General features: G+C 50.3%; 1 protein-coding gene across 2 annotated transcripts; it reads left to right on the forward strand.

The window, feature by feature from the left end:
* Positions 1-4,176: 4,176 nt before the first annotated feature.
* Positions 4,177-22,287, forward strand: PCK2 (phosphoenolpyruvate carboxykinase 2, mitochondrial). 2 transcript variants are annotated; one of them, XM_084806529.1, is made up of 10 exons: positions 4,177-4,606; positions 9,325-9,570; positions 9,809-9,993; positions 10,710-10,913; positions 11,892-12,079; positions 15,813-15,975; positions 18,159-18,377; positions 20,409-20,546; positions 20,640-20,735; positions 21,401-22,287. In XM_084806529.1, exons 1-10 carry the CDS (start codon positions 4,410-4,412, stop codon positions 21,853-21,855), a joined length of 2,091 nt encoding a protein of 696 aa, XP_084662655.1. In that variant the 5' UTR covers positions 4,177-4,409; the 3' UTR covers positions 21,856-22,287. The 2 variants fall into 2 exon arrangements, with proteins under 2 accessions (XP_084662655.1, XP_084662654.1); XM_084806528.1 differs by lacking the exon at positions 4,177-4,606 and having other exon boundaries at positions 6,991-9,570.
* The last annotated feature ends 1,185 nt before the right edge of the window (positions 22,288-23,472 follow it).

Here is a 23,472-nt window from a genome sequence, read left to right on the forward strand (position 1 = left end):
AGGCAGCACTGATGGTCAACAGTGACATGACAGGCGCTAGCCAATAGGTGCCCATGAAACCCTTGCAAGAGCAGGCCATGTTGCAGACTATTGCAATAAGTGCACTAGCTGGGGAAGACTTGGTAAGTTGGCAAGAAAATATTGCAGTTTGAGTATTATGAAGTACGCCCAGAAGAGTGGGCAGCTGGATCGTCCCCCCCGCCCCGCCAGCTATGCAGCCACAGTGCATTTATCATACAATAACTCTCTCTCCCCCGCACCAGTCCTATCTGGGAAGGCCTTCTTCTAGGCAGGCAATGCCACCTGGCTGCCAGAAGTGGCATGATGCAGAAACAGGACTTGCAGGGCACTCTAGTATAAACAGGGCTCCGTTTGAAGAATGAGAAGTGCAGGGGCTCAAACGTTCTGGAAGTTGCATCCTGCAGCTTAGAAGCTCTGCCGCTTAATGCCAGATTTGTGGGTTTTCAAAGGTTTGAACTGGGCATTCCGCATATGCTCTCTCTGCATTCTGATTACTTCCCATGACCCAGTGTTCTGACGATTGGAACCCTCCAATGAATGCCCCCTGGTCTCTGGGTCAATTTATTAATTGAAATTATATCTTGCCTTTCACCCATGAATAGTGCCCAAGGTGATACCCATGGCCTGGGGGGAGGGGATTATGGAAGACCCACAATCAAAAAGGGGGCTTGCAGACCTGTTATTAGACCAGGCTTCTAAATAGCAGCTCACGAAGTCGCCTGTGGTGTGTCAAGAATTCTCTCCAGGTGACCAAAAGGAGGAAACCTTACAAAAGATGGCTCTTTCTATTCCTTTGAGGCCTTTAAGTATTAACACTTGTCTATGTTAGTGGGAAGGCCGGTACCTTTTGTCATGGACTAGTAACTTTCAGTGGACGTATTGTCAAGGCCTTTAAAATAATTATATAACTTCCTTTAAAACTTCCAGCCTTGCTAAAGTAAAGGCAACGTTGTTTTTTTTTACTCCGCTCTCAGTTCTGTGTTCTGATTAGTGCTAGAGGCAGATCCTAATCCATGCAGGCCTTAATATTTTCAACAGAAGAATATACTGGCTTTTCTGTCCCAGTAGCCCTTGGTGCACCCTGAACTCTCTTTGTCCCCACCTCAGCCAGTAGCCTAATGAAGGCTGCCATCTGATGCACACTTTCCTAGACACAAGCCCCATTGAGCACTATGGGTTTTACCTCTGAGCAGACCTGCAGCGAATTGCATTGCAAACCTGCACAAACACCACTGAGGGATACTCCGTCTTTAGGTTGTTCGCCTTTGGCACTTTTCCATTATGCTCTGAAATGTCCTTTTCTCTCTCCTCCATTTTTTGTTTTGTTTAATCTGAATGACTCAGGTTATATTAAAATGTTTGTTCGGTGCTTTGTCACTTTTTAACTGGGGTGTTGCTAGGCCCTGAAAAGATTTGGGGCCCAGTCTTACCATGGGCACAGATGGAAGGTTTCCCTTGCTAAGTCTAATTGCCATGCAGAGAGGGGGACCCTCCCTTCCCCAACTGTGATTCCCCTGGAAATCCGGCCCCCTGCGCAACCTGACACCAAGGGAAAGGTTTTTTTTCTAAGCTGAATGCACATGCAGCTGGGTGGGTGGGGGTGTTGCAGCATTTGTGCAGGGAAGGGTTAACCCTTCTCTCCCCAGCTACAAACCCCCTTGAAAATTGTCCATTGCCAATGGCCATGCTGGCTGGGAATGATGGAAATTGTAGTCCAGCACATCTGGGGGGCACTAGGTTGGGGAATGCCGATGACCCTAAGCTCAAAAGACAAAATACATACACCCCACAAATGAATGCACGCCCTTCCATTTCTCCTCAGTCTTTGAACTTAAGTCTTAACTGCCCAGAGAGCTTCGGCTATTAGGTGGTATAGAAATAAATAAATAAATAAATAAATAAATATTAGTCTTATCCCTAGTCAAAGTATCAGCCAACCCATCCGAATATTGTCTTCTCCAGCTTTCCCCAAAATGAAGTCCTATACATGTGCTGGACTACATCACGGTTGGGGAACCCTTGGCCCCTGGGCCAAATTTGGCCGGCCAGGCCATCCTATGTGGCCCACGGGGCCTTCAGGTGAGGCCCCTCCCCCTCAGAAGGTGGAAGGGGCAGGACAGCAAGCAAACCTGGCCTCGAAGAAGGGGAATCGGCTTGGAACTCAGCCGCAAATGTGAGGAGTGCTCTGTGAGGCTGTGGCTGAGCCCTGGCACAGAGAAAGCAAAGGACAAAGGTAAGATGGGGGTGGGGGGGAGTTGATGACATCAGGGGAGGGGAGGAGCTCCAACCTACCCCCTGACCTTATCTGGCCTGCCAGATTTTTCCCAGGGAGTAATCTGGCCCCTGGGAGCAATCCAGTTCCTCACCCCTGGGCTACATGGAGGCCATACTGCCTGGAGATGATGGGAGTTGTAGTCCAACTAATCTGGAGGGCACCAGGTTGAGGGAGGCTGGTCTCCTCTGACTGGTGGTCCAGAGTCTCAGGAGCACCAATGCTGAGATGGAACAGATCTATGACCGGCTCCCTGATCCTCTCGCCTGGAGATGTTGGGGACATGGAACCCAGGACCTTCTACAGACAAACAGTGGGCTCTGCTACTAAGTTTCAGTCGCTTCCTCCAGTGCTTGAGCCTGTCTGGGCATTGAATCCAGACCTTCTTTAATTCTTTATTTGCAAATACAACAGCAACAAACAAAAACCAAAACAAAAAAGGGTGGAGGGCAATAAAGGGAGGGAAAAAATGAGAAGAAAAAAGAAAGAACGTACCATGACACATATGCATGCACAATGGTCATTTACAAGGTCCTTAATACAGAAAGGAGGGGGAAAGAAGGATTTAAGACTTTAAGATCATTTCAGATATCGACTTCAATAGAAGCAGGCCATATAGCTAAACAGGCATCCCTATGAAATTGACAGCTGTAGGAGAAACATTCAAAAATAGCAAGGGAGTTAAGATCTCCAGCCCATTCAGTGACGAGTGGTGGTTGGTTGCTTATCCTTCCTAGCTGAAGTGTGAGTCTCTTTGCAACTGTAAGGGTTCACAGTATCCACTTTCGCTGTCCCTCAGTTAACCCCCACATCACAGCGATGTAATTGAAAAGCGCACGGACTGTCCGTGATTTTCATAGATTTTTCAAGATCAACACTTAGGGCGCATTCCTAGCCGCGTTTAGACAGAAAAAAGTCCATAGGTCGCAGTGTCCCCCAGCCAGCATAGCTGGACATGCCCATATCATCTGCCTGCGTCGCCAGTGTCTGGCGGAGCTCGCCAGCTCCTTCTTAGTAGACGTGCTGCCCGATATGCGCAAATCCCTGGATCCCATTGAACCCAGAACTGATGGGCGGGGTGTCCTGGGTTCACTAGCATTAGCAGACACCCCGCAAGAAACGCACAGAGGAGCAGAAGGCAGTCAACCCGCAAGCGAAGTTTCCCCCCAGACTTATGGACTGTGGCCCAAAAATGCTGTCCAGGGAGGTGGGTGTGTCACTTAACATTTATTTATTTATTTCATTTTTATCCCGCCTTTTTTCCTCCTTAAGGGACCCAAGGCGGCGTACATAATCCTCCTCCTCTCAATTTCATCCTCACAACAACAACCCTGCGAGGTAGGTTGGGCTGACAGTCTGTGACTGGTCACCAGCGAGCTTCCATGGCCGAGCGGGGACTAGAATCCGGATCTCCCGACTCCCGGCCCAACACTCTCGCCACTACACCACGCTGGCTTTCCTTTAAAGAAAGGTTGCGGGGCTCCGACCTATGTAGAAGCCCCAAAAGGGTCCCCTGCTCCGTAACTGTAAGTGTGTGGGGACAGGCTGCAGCCGCTCTGTGCATGCTCACAGGCATCTCGCACGCCTGCAGCTCGGGCTCCAGAAAGAAGGGGGGGCCACGGGACGCGGAGGATGCCGCTAAGTGGGCGTGGCCGAAGGAGCGGGCGGGGCTACAAGACCAAGGGGGCAGCCAAAGACCTCCCCCCTTTACAAGCATGCGGCCCTTCCCCGTCATCCGGTCTTCCCCAAGCGGGGCCCTGCCAGATGTGTTGGACTACAACCCCCAGCATCCCCCCGGGATGCTGAGAGTTGTAGTCCAACGCATCTGGCGGGGCCCCGCTTGGGGAGCGTGCGGGGACGCTCTCGGGCTCCTCGGCGGCGAGGAGGACGGGATGCGCTCTGCACGCGCTCGGGGGCGCTCTGCACGCGCTCCTTCCGCACGCCCCAGGGCCGCTGGGGCCGGGCGCCTGAGTCCGGCCGCGCCGCCCGCCGCCGCGGCTCGCCCAGTCTCGGCCCGGCCCCGGCGGGACGGCCCGGCGGTTACATCACCCGCTCGCCGTGCGCGCAGGCGGCAACGTGGAGCGAGGGCGGGCGGGGGGCCGGTCCCCCGTGGCCTATGGGGCCGGCGCGGGGCGGGGTCCGGGCCGCCTCCCCGCGCCAAGCCCGGGAAGGGCTCCTCGCGCCTCCCCGCCGCGCCTCCCCTCCCCCGGCCTTCTTAACCCGGCTCCCGGACGCCTGGGTCCATCCTCCGGAGCCGCGAGGGGCTGCCTGCGCGGGGGACAGCATGCCGGCGCCGTACACGCGGATCCTGGGGTGAGCGGATCCTGGGCGGCCGGGCCCCCGCCCGGGCGCCTCCCTCCTCTCCTGGGGACCCTCCTCGGCCCCGCATCTCTCCCGGCCCGCCGCCCCGCTCCGCCCACCCGCTCCGCGGCCGCCGCCGGCCGCTTCCTTCCTCCTGCTGCGGTCACCGTTTGGACGCCCCCATCCCTCGCCCGGTGCCATCCCTCCCTTCTGCCCATCCCTCCGCCTCCCGCTTTCCCCTCTCCTCCCCAGCCCAGCCTGGCGCCCTCCCCAGCCGTCGGACTACAACTCCCATGACGCTCGGCCGGGGATAATGGGAGTTGGGGTCTGATGCATCAGGAGGCTGCCGGGTTGGGCAAGTTGCTCTATCCTCCCTCCCCCGCCCCCGCTAACCCTACACCAACCCTTTGGCATCCCTCCTCCCTATTATTGGTGTTGGAGGAGAAGGATGCTATATGAGGGCCCCAGGTATTGGCGGTGGGGAGGGGACGGCGGCTCCCCTACCCCTTAAAAAAAGAGAAACACCTAACAACTACAAGCCACACCTCCTTGTATCTTTCTGGTTCATAATCTGCATGGAAATGTGGCCGAAAGGGTTGCGATGATTACAAAATGGAATTGATGCCCCTGGAACGTGCTCTGATTGGTTTGCTGTCTGTGAAATGGGAGCAAGATGCACCGACCTTGATTTGCTGTCAGCAAAATGGGAACATTTCTTACGTTCAGATGTTCTTAACAAGACTTCCAATTTTGATGTTCTTAACAAGACATCCAAGAACATTCTGATGATAGTAACAAGACATCCAGTTCTGTTCTGCAGGCTTGCCGGGCCCTTCCTAACTTCTCCCCCCCGCGGGCATGTGTTCCTCCCTAGCCATGTTTGATCGTGCTCTCGCTACACCCTTGGTACACTCTTGCTTCTGATCTCTGACGTGCCTCGCCTGTCTCCCTCCGCTCATCCCCATGTCCTTTGCTCAGCTTCTCTCTTGTCTGCCTGCCTGCCTGTCATCTCCCCCGCTGCTGTGTATTTGTACATTTTCCTATTCCTATTTGACGTTTACCGCACACACTGGCAAAACAGGGTGGGGACGCCTGGTTGTGTGCATCTGCTGGGAATTGCTAGGGGGGGGACGACACCAAAGTGAAGCTACTCCGGGCTGGGTTTGGGTCTGGGCCAGGAGGAAGGGGCGGTGTGGTTCAGGAATGCCACCCTTGTTTGTCAGAATCTCCCGGGCCCTTCACTTCCTCCTGTTCCTCCTTCTCCACGTCACCCACTCTCCTCCCCAGGGACTAGTGCCCCTCCCTCAGCTACAACCTTTCACCCGCAGGAGGAAACGCCAGTCTTGTGAGCCTGTTCACGTCCGCTTGGTTTTTCATTCTCTTTCATTTCCTTTGCAATCGCTCCTGCCCAGATAACCGGGATGTATGGCTAATCTAGGCCCTAAAGCAGGAAGATATCACCACCAAGTTGCAATCCTGCCTCTTGCTCCAATTCCTGTAGCCTGTCTGAAACCATCAAAATGTTCCTTATTTCTAGGTGCGTTTGTCCAAATCTCATTCTGCAGCGGACACCCCCTCTGTGGCTTCTGGGCAGGCGTGATCCCTCTGTAAAAAAATGATGGCCCTCCCTCACCAGATTATTTATTCATTCACAGCATTTTTTTACCCTGCTTCTCAGCCAAAAAAGGGCCCCAGACAGATGAATAATAACAGACAGAATAATAATAAGATAGATTAATAAATAATCAGAGCGTCCCCTGCCCTCCGGCTTACAATCTCAAAGACACAAAAGGAAGAGGGATTGGGAGGGAGGAGGAAAAAAGCAAACTCAGGCCTCCGTTCTTAGTTTCAATGCCCTTATGGGTGTTCTTTCTGGCAGGGAAGGGCAAAACAAGCTCCCTGCAGCTGTTCCTCCTCTAGCCGATGGATGCGGCCCGGTTGGTCTCCCCCTTGCCGGGATGTTCTTCCTGTGGAGGCAGCGGGTGCAGCTTCCCAGTGGCTCTTGGTTCTCTGGCCGATGGAGGAAGCCAGAGTCTGAAGTCCCAGGGATTATTGCGACTCTGAGGGTGATGAAGGCTGTAAAGCAACTGTGCACATTTAAGAGGCAGATGTGGAATATTAATTAGGAATTGCCCCTCACCCAAGGTGTTTTTAAAAGTGAAAGCCAACAGGATCTAACGGGGAGAGAGTCTTGGGTTCCAGTGGTGTCTTTGCCTTGGAGTCATTTTTTGGCCTTAGTTGAATCACATTCTTTCTCTCTCAGCCTCACTTCCCCCACCTGTGAAATGCGAGCGGTAATGATCGACATCACAGGGTTGCTCTGGACTAGCGTCTTTTTTAAATAAAAAAAGTGAAGTGCATTCCAAATTGAGGCTGGAATCCTACACCATTGAACTCAGTGGGGTTACATCTGAGCAGACACGTACAGGATCGGGCGGCGCGCTGCAGAAATGATCCATGTGCCCATCCTCCCTGATCGGAGAGGAAGGCTGTTAGCAGGTTGATTTTACAGATGGGAAACCGAGGCTGGGAGAGTGGCTTGCCCAAGGCCACATGTTTAGGTTGGTGGGGGAGGTGGAGATGCTGAACGGTCCAAAATGGAATTATTTATGCTCTTCCAACATCTTCAGTTGAAGTTTCAGGACACTCTGGGGCCTGCCGCAGTGTGCAAGCCAGCCTGGAGAACAGCTCCACGTTCCTTTTTTAAGGCAAGGGCCTTGTGAATTTGCTGAGCAAAGTGGCGTGCCTTTTTTCTTTTTTAATTAAGAAATCTCCCTAAAGCAATGGGGAGATGATAAATGGAAGCTGTGGCGGGTGCGGGGAGGGAGATCTGGGAATCTATGTGTAAATTTGGTAACAACATGTTCCCTTGTCCCGACCCACGCCCCCAGGGCATGGCCAGGGCCTCCCTCCCCGCTCTGTTGGAAACCATGGCTTGGGTGAAAGTCCACGCCATGCGGTCTGCCCCTTTGCCCTTTACTCTGCTGTTTGGAGCCAGGCCAACATTGCTCCACTCCCTCCTGGGCGGTCAGCCAATCTGAGGGGGTGAGGGGATCTGTGAACCCTCACCCAGTCCCCAAATCTGTCATGCAAGGGTCAGGAAGTTCTGTGCATATGCAGCCACAAAACAGCCCAGGCTAGCTGGGTGCAGAAAATTCATGACTGAAGAGACTGGAGGACAGCAAATGGGAGTCGGAGGTCAGCATGCCATCAAGAGTTGGGGGGCCTTTATCATTGGACCCCGCTCTCGCACACTTGTGTTCACAAGGGGAGGGATTTTGCATGCACACAGCAAAATGTGGACTACATGATGAAACCGATGCTAAATGCATGCAAGGCATCGAGTGGGCTTTGGGGAACATCTGTATGCTTGCTTGACTCTGGAGGTGCACATGTAAGAGCTGAGTCACCTATGCATGTGCCCTCTGGCACAAGGAGTGCCACAGCATGCTACTAAAAGCAGGGGCAAGTTTTGATAACTTGTACATGCAAGTTTTTTTAATGGAACGCTGAGTGGCAGTTTCTCTGCCAGCGGGGGGTACACATGACACCCCCACATGAACAGCACTGCAGCAGAGATACCTGCTGCTTTGCGCATCAGAAGTGTGGGTCTCAGTGTTTCACCCTGCCATGCGTGGGTGCTGTGCATTGTGGGAAAGTCTGCAAGGGCTTCTGGGATACCTCCACTATATTCCCAGAAGACTACTCGGTTCATCCATGCACAGATTAAACCCGGTGTGTGTGTGTGTGTGTGTGTGTGTGTGTGTGTTGCTAATTCTGGAGGTAGATCCATATCATCCCACACCCCCAGTTTTCTCAGAAGGTGCGTACCCTTGGTTTAACCTTGCTGTGGATGGGATGCTGCCTCGGGGCGATCGTTGGCAAGATAAGTACACATGGAAGCCAAGCTTAGACATGTGCTCGCATTTACCTGGTGTGTGTGCAGGCGTCAAAAACTCCTGTTTATGCTCTCCTGCTTGAGAAAATAATCTGCCTGCTCTCAGGTGGGCGTGTGAGTTTACACTTTTGTACGGATTCACAGTGCTGTGTTCATAATCACAAATATGTATGCATCCTTGGGCAGGACTATGCGGCCTTAATGCATGCTCCCAGAGGGATATGCAACTTTGCACGCTTGCACATGTCTCTTTGAAGAACCTCTTACCTTTTTATATGTTAATAGAAAGTTTCATATTCCTGCGGATGCTCAGAGAAGCAAGGTCACAGGTTTATGTGTCCACAGATATTTACGTATATTTATTATGTAAGCCAACCTTCCCTTTGACCATGCTGTCTGGGAATGATAGGAGTTGGAGTCCAACATGACAGGAGGGCACCAGATTGGGGAAGGCTGATGTATGCATACAATGCATATTATAAGTAAGGCGCATGCAATCTCTCACACTGACATTTGCTTGCTCTCTTTTGCACTGGTCTGTAAAATTTCTTAGGTGTGCTAACAAAACTGGCTTGCACATTCACTCCTGTATATTCCCATGTGCAGCCTTACAGTTTGTTAGGTGTGCGCAGACATTTTTGCAAGGTTGCCCAATCATGTTTGCACAAAGTTCTCACATGCTTTGGAACACTGTGGATGAGCTCTTGCACTTTTGGGCATGCCTGTACCTACTTGTGCACAATCTACACACTCTGACGAATGCTCAGAAGGACGCAGGCGAAACAAATCGCAGGCTCCTTATGCATTGCTCTTTTTCTCTACTCCATTTCAGCCTAGGAGCTTGCTCCCTCAAGTGCTGGGCTGCAGTCCCTGTGCGCTGGGCCCATGCCCCACGGGTTCTACATGGAGACCTCAGCAAACTTTCGGGGCGTGTACAGGAATTTGTGGAGCATGGGGCGCGGCTCTGCCAGCCAGACAGCATCCACATCTGTGATGGGACCGAGAAGGAGAATGTCAAAATCTTGAACTTCCTGGAGTCGGAAGGAATCATCAAGTCCCTTACCAAATATGAAAACTGGTGAGCGCCTTCAAGGGCTGGATAGGGGTGCTGCCTCAAGGGAGTGCTAGAAAGCACATTACTAGCGCGCATACCCGGCCTGCACCACATCTTGTGAGTGCTCTCTGGAGCCACCTACTGGGGAATACTTGTATTGCAGCCACTGTTGTACCACAGCGCCTCCACTTGGTGGTGGCCGCCGTCAAATGGGTAGGGGGCGGCCAGAATCCTGCACTTACTACTTTCTCTCTTTCCATAGCTGGCTAGCCAAGACTGACCCTAAGGATGTGGCCCGGGTGGAGAGCCGCACAGTCATTGTAACCGAGAACCAGAGAGACACGGTGCCCATCCCTGCTGCAGGGGTCAAAGGGCAACTGGGCAACTGGATGAACCCCAAAACATTCCAGGAGGCAGTAGATGACCGGTTCCCGGGTTGCATGAAAGGTGAAGAGGAGACAGCTGTGGGAGGCAGAGGATATAACAGGGGGGCTTTTCCACCTAGGGCAGGGTTGAGCTGCCATGGCCATTTATGTAGCCTTCATCTAGTCCCTGTTGCCACTGCCACCTCCCAAATCCCAGCAATTCTGCTAGGAAGCAAGGTGCGTGGGGGCATGTGCCGCTTCCCAGCAAAATGGAGCTCCTGACAGCGCCCCCCCCCCCATATACCTTGCTTCCCAGCAGAATTGTCGTTTCTCTGCGGAACGGGGCTCTTGGCAGAATTAGGGAGCCCAGTTCTGCTGGGATTCTGGTGATGCAGCCAGTTCTAGCGGCAACAGCCACTTGGGGGGGGAGGGGTGCAGCCCCCGCAGGGCTTTGGGGTACCTCCTCAACCCTCCAAAGTTGCCCACCCCAATCTAGCGAATGCAAGTTCCAAACAGGTCCCCGGTTTGGAAGGGTGGGGCAAGATTAGTGGGCAAATATATTGATCCTAGTTGACTTGTTCTCTAGCCATGCTTTTATCGGCCTCTTTATTTCCACTCCTCCCTATTTATATTCCATCTGTTTATTCCTTCAAGTACCAATCCATCCATCTCTCTCCAACAATTAATCCCTCTTCTCTGCCCACCCATCCATGAAACCATCCTTTCACATTCCAATGCTCTTTCCTTCCATCCCCAAGCATCTGCCTCTCCCTTGACCTGTTCCATCTTCTCCTGCAGGCCGCACCATGTATGTCATCCCTTACAGCATGGGGCCCATCGGCTCGCCCCTCTCCAAGATCGGAGTTCAGCTCACTGACTCGGCCTATGTGGTTGCCAGCATGCGCATCATGACCCGTATGGGCGCCACCGCCCTCCGTGCGCTGGGAGATGGGGAGTTTGTCAAGTGCCTGCATTCCGTGGGGCGCCCCCTGCCTCTGAAAGGTGACTGTTTTCTCTTTGCGGGTTTTGGAAGAGGGGCTGTACTGCTCAGGTCTTCCCGATTCGTCAGGGATGAGCCACATTTTGGGGCTGCTGCTCTCCCTTCCTTCCTTCCTTCCTTCCTTCCTTCCTTCCTTTCTATTTGCAGATATAACCAAAACAAAAAGGAGAAAAGGGGAAAACCAAAATGAAAAGTGTGAGGGGAGAGAAAGAACATGACATAAAAGTATATCCATTCACAATAATCATTCACAACACCATTGATAAAAAGAAAAGAAAAAAAGATTTGACACTTCTATTTCAAATATATACTTTAATATAAGCAGTCCATATATCTAAACAAGCAACGACATTCATGACTGTAGGATATACATTCCAATGTAGCAAGAGCAGGAAGATGCTCAGACCACTGAATGAGGGAGGCATGAAGATGTTTATCCTTCCAGGCTTGTAGTATAAGTCTCTTTACAACTCTTAGGGCTCTCAAAGTCCACTTTTGCTATCCATCTGTTAATCCCCACATCACAGGAATACAATTTCAAAGCGCAACAACATCCTCAGTTATCACAGATTTTTCAAGAACAAAGTTTATGCTGCTCATTTTTTTCACCGAGCCTTTGCCCCTTTGTCTGACTGCTAGTGACGGGATCGGGATTAACCCTCCGGCGGAGTACTCTGTGGGCTGGGCCCTGATACGCTGTTATTCTCGGGATGTCTCTTAAGCAAAACAGTCTTCTACCAGAGACTGCCTTGTGCATAACGAATAGCAGAGAGATGGCGCGGAAATGGCTTCCACTGGGTACACATTTAGTTCGAGTAAAGATAACGAACGATTCAGTGCCACTAGTTAATTTCCTAAAGCAGGGCTGCCGGAACGCCCATCAGATTAAAGTCCCGTTGTTCGGAAGTATTTGTCGAGTTTCTCCAGTGATGTGCAATCGCTGACCTCTGCTTTTTCTCCTCCTCTGCTCCCCCCGCCAGAGGAGCTGGTGAACAACTGGCCTTGTAACCCCGAGAAGACCTTAATTGCGCATGTCCCGCAACGCCGAGAGATTGTCTCCTTTGGCAGCGGCTACGGGGGCAACTCCCTCCTGGGCAAAAAGTGCTTCGCCCTGCGTATCGCCTCATGCATTGCCAAAGACGAAGGCTGGCTGGCTGAGCATATGCTGGTGAGAGGGGCGGGGTGTGAGGAGTCTTGTGGGTAGGGTGAGGGGATCCTGGGGGTCAGGGACTGTGTCAGTGGCTAGTGTCTAACCGCAGCTTTGGATGTAGGAGCCTTTCGTCCTCTCACCCAAGGTGTGAGGAAGGTGCTCACTGCCAATGCTCAGAGCAGTGTAGGCTGGTGGCTCCGATGTCAGTGGGGCAGTGAGTCTGCTCCGGGTTTCAGTCAGAACCAGTCAGAACTCTAAAGGGGTTCTCCAAGGTGCGGCAGCTGAAGCGCCTGCCTTGTGAGGCATTTTTAGTTTTGAAACAAAGGGAGAGCATGATTCAGTTTTATAAAATTATGCATAATGTGTGTGTCTGTCAGGGGGAGAGAGAGAGGATAGAGAGAGAGGTTTCTCTCCCTTTCCCATAATGCTAGAACTTGGGATCACCCAAGGAAATGGACTGGCCGTAGATCAGGGGTGCAGATCCTGGCCTGAGATCTCCCCAATCCAGCTTGCTGATCCTCCTGGGGTTCCTCCAAGGGGTGGAGGAATCCCCCCCCAGAAGAATATCCACTGTTACCTCCAATTGGAGACTGGAGATCACAGCAGAGATCCCCCTGTGTGCCACTCTCCCTCCTGCTGGGATCCCCACACACATGGATCTCCCTCCTGCCCATGGAGGTACTCAGAGGTACTCTTTACTACTGTGGACTGAGCCCTGGCGCTGAACACAGGCCCTGGAGAGGAGCACAGCCCCAGCCATGCCCTCCTTGTGGGTTCTGCCTTCTGCTCTGGGGGTCCACAGAGTTTAGCACCACCTTCCCCAACCTGGTGCCCGTCAGTTGTTTTGGACTACAACTCCCAGCATTCCTGACCATTGGTCATGCTGGCTGGGGCTGATGGGGTTTGGGGTCTAAAACATCTGGAAGGCACCAGGTTGGGTAAGGCCAGTCTAGTGGCTTGCAGCAAGGGATTCTGGGAACTTGAAGTGTTTAGCACAGGGCAGAAGGGTGGCAATAGGTTGGGAGCCAGGACTGAGATGGGGGAAGGGGTGGGTGAGCGGGGGGGTGGGTTGGGGTTCGAGCACCAGGCACAAGGCCAAAGCACAATGGCTGTTTACATTGTCTCAGAGGGATATTTAACGAGCAAATATTAATTGGTTAATGAGTGACAGAGGCCTGCTGAAATCCCAGATGGGCGAGGATGAGTCTGACGCACAAAAGGAGGGAGGAGGGAAAGGTGAGCAGGTGAGATCCTCCATCAGGAACCGGAGGGCATTGGCCCATGTGGGGGGAAAGTGAGGGGACTCTGTGTCCTCAGGCTCTAGCACAAAGCACTGTGGGATCTGTGTGAGGCTGTGTCAATTTTCGTGCAACAGAAGGCTGAATAAGGGAGGAAATTAGTTCCAAAGCATTGTGGGTAATTTGGGACAGAAGGGCTATTTAAATCTGTCCATCGAGTGAGAATTGCATTATGGGAAGATGGCCCACAATCCAGTTCTTCAAGTCTAGCCATTTTGGAGTTGTTTAGGGTCACCTCAAAAACAAGATACCACAGTATTACAGCAAATACATTATTTTATTTTCTAAAAAAAAATGTGTCAAAACACTGTAGATAGCATATACTGGGTAGTATCCAATGTTACTCCTACTTACAGTACACCCACTGAAATGAATGGAACTAAGTTAGTCATGACTAACAAGACCCATTAATTTAAATGGGTCTACTCAAAGTAGGACTAACATTGGATACTACCCACTGTGATGGTCTGTGGTAATTTTAGGCATCATTGAAAGGCCAGGGTTGCTACCTCCCCCCACACCAATGTATATTTAACAACTGTGTGAGAGGAGAGGCTGAAATTCAACAGGTGGAGATCTATCGATTGCTGCATCTCTGTGCTAGGGATGCAACATTGTTGAATTTCTGCATTCTGTTAAAGGTATGGTGGGGAAAAACTGTGCCCCAAAAATGTGGAAATGATATAAACATTTCCCATTAAATAAAACAAAGCTTTATGACTTGAACATTGTTTTTGTGGCAACTTTCCTATTACTCATGCACTTTCTAAAATAAACATTTGTTTCTTAAAACAAGAAACTCCTTTGAAATTTTGAAGTATTCCATCCACTGCCAACCCAGACGCAAACCAGTTTTGCTTTTTGGTTGTCTTTTAACATTTGTCATTTATTTCCGTATTAATTTGTAAAAACAACAACAAAAGGTTGAATCCAGACTTAGTCATAGTTGGAGCAGACCCACTGAAATCAGTGGGACCTAAGTTAGTCATGACTAACTTAGGTCCCATTGATTTCAGTGGATCTACACAAGTATGGCTATACATGCGTAGGATTGCACGCTTAGACAGAAAGGGTCCTACAACTCTCAGCATGCCCCAGCCAGGCTGGGGCATGCTGGGAGTTTTAGGACTTTTTTCTGTCTAAACATAGAATCGTAGGGGTGGAAGGGCCTACAAGACCATCAAGTCCAACCCCTTGCTCAATGCAGGAAGCCTGATTCCCAGGCAGTGCCCCTCCAAGTACTAACCAGGGCTGACCCTGCTTCGCTTCCAGGATCAGACAAGATCAGGCGCATCCAGCCCCATGCATAGGATTGCACACCTAGTCTAGATCTAAGCCCAATTCCCCTGGACAAGACAACCTTAAAACAATTACTTAACATCCTTCTTTTTAATGTATAAGCAGAGAATCAAATGAAAGTAATTTCCTGGGTCGTTACTCAATTGAAGCAATCTTAGCTGCCTAACTGCATGAATTTTAATATCAAATTTAATTAAATCTGCAGGAATGTGCTTATGAATACAACAATAGTTTTTTGGGGGAAAGCACAGTTTCTTTGTTTTTTGACGATGTGTGCGTGCATTGCAGGGCGCGCCATCTTTTCATACGGCGCCTGCCATCAGCGGCTTTCATAAGTAGGCATTTAAAGATGTGCTGCTTGGTTAATTGGAGGCACCTTTTTAATCAATCCAAAGGTTTCTAACAGATCAGGGGTGGGGAATCTTTTTCAGCCTGAGGGCTGAATGACATTTCAGAGCAGCTCTCGGGGTCCACATTCCAGTGGTGGGCAGGGCTGAATGCAAGGTGGTGGTGCCAAACTAAACAAAAATGCCAGCATATTTTAGTTTTAAGCTCTTACTGCCAGAAATGGCACAAAAGCTGGGAAACCACCCAACGAATGGTGGTTGGGGAAAGGGGGTGGGGCCATGAGAAAGGAGCCTCCATCTGGGGAACACTGGAGGGCCAGATTTGGCCCTCAGACCTAAGATTCCCCACCATTGTAATAGATGAATCAATCTGATTGACTAAACATTGCAGTCTTAATCATTTCTTTTTTAGAAAGACAAACGAATATTGTTTGGAATGATGAAAATTTCTCTGTGCACCTGCCTTTGGCAACCTTTTCACAGGCAAACGATTGTGTAGCATGACAGGCTGAGGTTCTCCTGCAAAGCATTGTGGAGCGTTTCTTGCTCTGAAGGGGTTGTAGGAATGGTTTGGCTGGGGATTATGGGAGTTGTAGTCCACCACATCAAGAGGGCTCCAGGTTGAGAAAAGCTGCTGCATGGTGTTTTGAGCAAGTGTCTGTTGCAAAGCACTGTGGGTACTTTGAGGAAGCCAGATGCCACGGTTAAACGTGGGCAGCCATGTTGCAGACACCTGCGTGCAACATTCCTTTGGCCATTCCAGTGGATCTCCTGTGGCCTTCATGTGCCACTTATGCTGTCTTCCAGATCCTAGGACTCACGAACCCTGAGGGGAAAAAAAAGTATGTGGCTGCCGCCTTTCCCAGCGCTTGTGGGAAGACCAACCTGGCCATGATGAATCCCACGCTGTCGGGCTGGAGGGTAGAGTGCGTTGGAGACGACATTGCCTGGATGAAGTTTGACAGTGAAGGTGAGCTGGGTGTTGGAGCGGGAGGGCCCAAGAAAGTCTAAAGAGAAGCAGAACATTTCCCTGACTTCTAGCATTGCCAGCTACCCTGGTTAATTGAATGAAGTGTTGTTGTTTTTACCAGTGTTTTAATTATTGGTTTTTATTGTATTTTGTCATGATTTTATTTTGTAAACTACTTTGGTTTTTTTTAAAAAATGAAAAGCAATATAGAATTTTGTGAAATAAATACATACAAGTAAATATATTATGCTCCCCGCTCTGGAGCTAGGGTTGTCATGTTTTAGCAAGAGGCAGTTCAGTTTAGTGGTTAGCATGCTGGATTCAGACCGGAAGACCAGAGTTCAAATCTCTGCTCAGCTGTAAATGACCTTGGGCAAGTCATTCTTTTTCTTTCTCTCTCCCTAATCTAACTCACAGGTTTGTTGTATGGATAAACTTTAGGGGAGGGCAAGATTATGTATTCATGTCATGGTCATTATTAAATTTAAATCCTGTCTTTCAACTAAAATAGGCACGTGAGGCAGTTAACGATAAAATGCAAATGAAATAACAAAATTATAATTAAAACATTAAAACTCATCAAATAATGATTTGATAATTAATTGTGGTATATAAATATTTAAAGTCAATAATAATAAATGAGAATGCATCCCAACAAAAAACATCAAATAAACACACATCAGTAAGAAGGAAAAAAAGCAGAACCCCCGGATTAAAACCTGCTTCAGCAGCACATCAGTTTAAGATGCTGAAAGCCTGTCTGTATAAAATTGCCTTTGCCTGCCAGCAGAAGGACAATAGAAATGGAGTTGGCCTAGCCTTCCTTGGCCGGGAATCCCAAAGCCTGGGAGCAGCCAGATGTGCCTCTGATAACTGTGAGCAGGACCGGCATCAAGGGTAGGCCTGGTCGGGCACCTGCCGAGGGCCCACACCCCAGCCGGGGCCCCCTGGCAAGAGCCCCCTGGCGTTGCTCCTCCTCTGCCCCATTGCACCCTGCAAGTTCACCCGCGTCTCGTCCCAGCCCGGACAACAGTGGCAGTGAGAAGGAGAAGCAGGAGATGCCATGGCCTATTCTCCCCCTGGGTCTCTGCCTGTGGAGCACGCAAGTGGTAGCAGTGATGAAGAGGAGGAGTAGCCGCTGGTGGCAATGGCGGTGAGAAAGTGGACCCACCAAGGGAGGGGGCCTGTTGAGGGGGCCTTGCCCAGGGGCCCTCCAAAACCTAGATCAGGCACTGTGCTTGGTTGAGAGAGAGACAGGCCTCTCCTGAGGATCTTAAAACCCCGACAGGCTCATATGGGAGAATGCAGTCCTTCAAATAGTCCGTTCCAAAGCCATGTAGGGCTTTCTAGTGATAACAAGCCCTTTGAACTGTGCCCGGAAATGGACTGGTAGCTGGTGAAGCTGTTGTAAAATGGGAGACACATGCTCCCTATAACTGACCCCAGTCAGCAGTCTGGCCGCAGCATTCTGGACCAGCTGAAGTTTCCAAACAGTTTTCAAAGGCAGCCCCACAGAGAGCGCATTACAGTAGTGCAGACAGGATGCAACTGAGACATGTGTCACTGAGGCCAGATCTCCAGCAACACTTCCCAGAGCTCCCTGGAGGGTGGGTGAGGTAAAAATGTAAGAACGAAATGTTTTCTGGCCTCCTGAGGAAGTGAGCCTCAGCAGGTGCCCAAACTGATTCAGTGCCGCTGGCTGAATCTCAGTTTCCATGCCTGGAAAAGCTTCGCCTGCTGGATCTTTGCCTGTCTGGGGATGTTCAGGTGGGAAGGAAGATGGAAGACCTGGGGGACAGCACTAAGATGCTGACAGTTTTCAAATATATAAGACAGCCTTCGCCAACCTGGTGCCCTCTGGATGTGTTGGATGACAACTCCCAGCATGCCTCAGCCAGCCTGGGGCATGTTGGGAGTTGTCGTCCAACACATCTGGAGGGCGCCAGGTTGGAGAAGGCTAATGGAATAGGTCGTCTGTCATTGGCTCTTGTCCGCAGAGTTTCCTGGGAGATCATATTGTACGACATCTCCAGCTTTAAGATGGCTTCCTTGCTTCTGCAAAGGAGAATGGGGCTGATTGAAGGGGGTACCCAGGAAACGCAGGTCAGATCAGGATGAGACTCGCACAAAAAGGAACAGAAATTAATGCAGCTCATCATCTTCTCTTCTCCTGTTGTCTGCAGGCTGCCTGCGTGCCATCAACCCCGAGAACGGCTTCTTTGGGGTGGCCCCGGGTACGTCCACCAAAACCAACCCCAACGCCATGCACACCATCCAGCGGAACACCATCTTCACCAACGTCGCCGAGACCAGCGAAGGAGGAGTCTACTGGGAGGGCATCGACCAGTTGATCCCGGCTGGAGTGACCATTAGCACTTGGCAAGGCAAGCCCTGGAAACCAGGTAAGCGTTTGTGGCACCTGTTGCAAAGGGCTCTGGGTAGTCACAGAGAAGAAGTTCACTTAGCAAAGTCAACTCCAAGGGCTCTCTGCTTAGGGCTTAGGGTTGGAAGCCAGGAGATGGGAATCCAAGCCACCAATCACTATTCAAGGAAAGAACCCCAGCAAGGGAAAAGCAGTCTGGCCCAGAGCCCACTGAAATGGCCGCATAATGCCTCACCACTTCATTCTGGCCTTGAAAAATTGACCTCCCTCCCCTTCCTTTTCCCTCTACTTCCACTGTGTGTCTCATCTTCTTAGTTTGCAAGACTGATGGCAGGACCTCTCTGTCTCTCTCTCTCCCTCTCTTAAGTTGATGTGAGCCGCTTTGGGAGGCAATAGTTGTCTGAAAAGCAGGATAAAAATATAGCAAATAAATAATATAAAGCATAATGTGCTCCATATTACCTTTTGGGGCAGGTGTGGGGAACACGTAGTCTTCCGGATATTGTTGAACTATATCTCCCATCATCCCTTTCCGCTGGCTAGGGCTGATGGGAGTTGCAATCCAACAACGTCTGGAGGGCCACATGTTCCCCACGTTTATTTTGGGGGAAGTGCTGTAGCTCAGGGACAGAGCGCACAGTTTACATACAAAGGGCCCCAGGTTCAAGCCCTGACATCAGCAGTTTTAGACTTCAACTCCCATCAAGCCCCAGCCACCATGGCCAGCAGTCAGGAATGCTGAGAGTTGTCGTCTAAAACTAAAACTTCCTGGAGGGCCTCAGGTTGGAGGAGGCTGGGGCAGACAAGAGTGCCTAGTCAGAAAGTACTGCAGCACATTAGGAGCAACAACATTTATGGATGCTCTTGGGTGAACAAGGATGCCACGTATTTAACATGGCAAGATAATGCTTCAGGCAACAGTGTTAAGAATGATGAGCAAGAATGATGGGTCCTGTGGTAATGGGAGCAGATTGCATCATTTTACCAGGCTTTCATTGTTTCTATGTCTCTCCCCCCCCACACACACTTTTCACATCTTGCTCCTGGCAGCTTCTCTCTCTCTCTCTCTCTCTCAGGGATGCAGAACCTTTTTCAGTCCAAGAGCTGAATTCAGTTATGAAGAAGCTCTTGGGGGCCGCATTCCAGTGGTAGGCAGAGCCAAAGGCAAAGGGGCTGGGGCCAAGAATACCAGAAATACCAGCATATTTTAGCTTTAAGCTCTTCTTGCCAGTCACTAAGCTTTAGGAGAGACGTTTCAACCTTTTAGAACAGAGGAAAAAACTGCACAAAAGCCGGGAAACCACCCAATGATCGGTCAGGGGAAAGGGGGTGAGGCCAGGGGAAAGGGCCATCTGAGGAACCCAGAAGGGCCAGATTGGCTCACAGACCTGAGGTTCTGCATCCCTGATACATATCTCCTTATAATTCCAGAAATAAAAATGTTATGTCCAAATAACAGAACTGCAACACAACACTAAAGCCATATGTGAAAAAATTAAAATAAAATACAGACAAGATAAGCAATAGTCAAGCAGCAAAAACGGTAAAGCAGGCACATAGATAAAACCTTAACTCAGTGACAGCTGCAGCATCGGATTATATGCGAACGGTCTGGGTGGATTAACACGCCTTAGCGCAGCACCCACAGTTTGTTGGCTACGCGCGAGGCCAGCATTACTGGCGAGAACATTCAGAAGTTGGAGAGCTGCCACGGAAGAGGCGTTACGGAGCAGCATGGCATAGATTCTAGGCTGGGCTTACCAGGATTTAGCCTCAGATCTCGGTTCCCAAACCAAGGCTCAGCTCTGAGCAGATAAGCAGTTGCAACAAAGAAGAGGGTGCCTCTGGTCATGTCCATAATGCCTTTTCTCTTGTCCCCGAATACCCACCGTGAGCTTCGACAGAGTGGCAATTTGCACAAGGGACTTCTATGGCAGAGGATCTCTCTTCCACACAGTGCTTGAGCCCCAGCAACTGTTGTTTCTAGGCACTCCTGAGTTCCCTGATTCAGAACCTGGTAACCTGAACTCTTCCATCTCTCCCTCCCAAGGTGATGCGGCGGCAGCTGCTCATCCCAACTCCCGCTTTTGCGCCCCAGCCCGCCAGTGCCCCATCATGGACCCGGATTGGGAATCCCCTGAGGGTGTCCCTATTGATGCCATCATCTTTGGGGGCAGGAGACCCGCCGGTAAGCCCTCTGCCATGCGATTCTCCCCCCAGATTCCCTGGGCCTAAGTACATCCACAGAGTGACCCCGTTGTGAAAATTCTCTCCCCCACAGGCGTCCCCTTGGTGTACGAGGCCTTCAACTGGCACCATGGAGTCTTTGTGGGCAGTGCCATGAGATCCGAGTCCACTGCAGCAGCCGAACACAAAGGTGAGGACTCCCTGGGTTATCCCAGTTCACTGTGTTTGGCTGGGACTTAATTTTATCTCCGAAGGCTGAAGCCCATGGAAGAGCGGCTGCGATAAGGCTGTCGAGAATATCTTTAGGTCTTGGCAATAGGAATTTGATGGTCCACAAACCTTTTGGGTTGGTGGGCGCATTTGGAATTTTGAGAGGGTGTCGTGGGCACTCTCACAAAATGGCTGCCACAGGGGTGAGGCTGGCCCATTCACAAAATGGTTGCCAAGGTTGGTACGGTAGGTCAGAAAACACTCATTTCCTAGAAGACCAACTGGTGAGACTAAAAGAAAAGTAACTTGCACAAGAATCAGTACAAGGCGAAGCTGGGGTCTGAGTTCTAAACCACACAACCACTGTTTTGAACCCAAATAAAGATTGTACTGGAGGGCAGCACTTGACTTTGTAGCATACCAGCCAATCAGTTAAAAATATTTTTTTAAAAATTAAGAAACAAAAGTTAGGAGGGGCAGGGTGGCTGGGAGGCGCTAAGAGAGGTGTCTGTGGGGCACATTGGGGTCACAGGACCATGTTGGAGACCCCAGCTCTATATAGTCTGAGACTTATGTACACATATTTACAGCTTTGCACATCTCTCTTTTCTCCTCCCTTCCTCACCCATCCCCCAATCGTTACAGGTAAGGTCATCATGCACGACCCCTTTGCCATGCGCCCTTTCTTCGGTTACAACTTTGGCCGCTACCTGGAGCATTGGTTGAGCATGGAAGGGCGCAAGGGCGTTCGTCTTCCCAAAATCTTCCATGTCAACTGGTTCCGGAAGGATGCTGCCGGGAACTTCTTGTGGCCAGGCTTTGGGGAGAACTCTCGGGTCCTTGACTGGATCTTCCGCCGCGTTGACGGGGAAGCGAGCGCCAAGGAGACGCCCATTGGGTACATCCCGAAAGATGGCGCCTTAGATCTGACAGGCCTAAGCAAGGTGGACTATCAGGAGCTTTTCTCACTGCCCAAGGAGTTCTGGCAACAAGAAGTCCGAGAAGTGAGGCAGTACCTAACGGAACAAGTGCCTGAGGACCTGCCCAAGGAAGTCATGAAGGAACTGGAGGCTTTGGAGGACCGGGTGAAGAAGATGTGAGGGACCTGAAAAGAAAAGAACCAAAGACACGTCCTCTGTATCTCCTGTGGGGAGAGGGAGGAGATAGCAGGGACCTTGTTTACAGAATTTCCCTTCCCCACTTCTCACCAGCTAAACCCCTCTGGCCATCAAGAGGCAGCTGCCTTGTTTCTATGGTCACAAGGCGGCCATCTTGCTTCTTAGGCAACATGAGTCGTACCTATTTTCTTTATGTGAGTCAGTTTTCTTGATACATCTGCTTTCCTTCCTTTCTTCTGTGCCACTATCATTCCTTGGTTGTAGGGAAACAGAGCAGAAGGGATCTGCCATCTTGTTCTGTCATGTGTGTCTTGGTTCTCTTTTGAGACTACTTTGCTCGTCTATGTGTCTTCCTTGTTACTGAGTCATTTTTTGACCTCTCACAGACTGCCTTTTCTTTCTGGTGAAAGACTACTTTGGGAAAAAAAAAGCTTGTGGGGAGAGGATGCTGGAAAACTTTTGTGGAAAGGGACGCCTCAGGCTAGCTTAGTGCGCGTCCTCAAATCCCAACTTGTCATCTAGAATGCCCACTAGACCTTTCACACCTTGGGGGCATGAATGGAGAACCAGCTGATAGTTAGCTGTGATACCAACAGCAATGGAAGCTCTACCATCAATAGGTCTCCAAATCAGGTATCCGTTCCTTAGCAGAATCTCAGAACCAGCCTTCCTGTTAAGTAGCTCAAGTCTGACTGAACAGTATGTGCTAATTCATAACTTCTAGGCCTGTTGCTAATACATGCCTACATTGTTTCTCCCCCTATTTCTTCTGAATATGCAACATATCTTCCCAGCCCTGACAGATTTTACAGTTTGTAAATTCTGTAAACGTGGAAGAAGTTGGTGGCTGTTTTTCTGTGTTGGGGAGTACAGTTGCTCTTCAGACGTCCACAACAGATGTATGAAGTTACATTATGCCATTAGTCCATCTAGTCCAATGTTGTCCACTCCTGGGAACTTTGGCATGCAAAGTTTTTGCTCTACCGTTGAGCTGTGGCCCATACCATCACAAGCCAATTGCTGCTCTGATGCTACATCCACCAAATGTGTATTTCATGAAATCAGCCTGACGCTAACCTAGTGTGATTGGAAAACCATTTCCTCCAAGCTCTTAACCAAAGCACAATTTTGTTGCCTTCCTTCGAAATATCTTTTTATTAACTAAATGTGAAACACTCAACACCCATCTATAACTTGAATCATCTCTCAGCATTCTCTGGCTGACAGTTTTCCTTCTGAAGTCAGAATGTTTGTGAACATTTCGTGAACCCGATGGCAACTCAGCCTAATGCTATTAAGCCCAATAAGACTTGCTGCTAATGTCTACACCAGCCTTCCCCAACATAGTGCCCTCCAGATGTGTTCAACTGCATCTCCCACAATTCCACTGGCCTTGTTGGCTGGGGACTGATGGGAGTTGTAGTCCAACGATCTGGAGGGTGCTGGGATGGGTGTGAAGGTTGGTCTAGACTCTCGCATCAGCTCCAATATAACAGTAACCCCATAGACAAAATGGAACTATCTAGCTTCACATTTTCCTGTTTCAAAGAATCCAGTTGTCAAATCCTAAACAGATGTAGAACAATGAAATTGTCTTGC

This window comes from Heloderma suspectum, chromosome 6, assembly GCF_057233095.1.
Source record: "Heloderma suspectum isolate Gila_16-S chromosome 6, 16-S_ref, whole genome shotgun sequence".
In the NCBI taxonomy this organism is placed as follows: Eukaryota; Metazoa; Chordata; class Lepidosauria; order Squamata; family Helodermatidae; genus Heloderma; species Heloderma suspectum.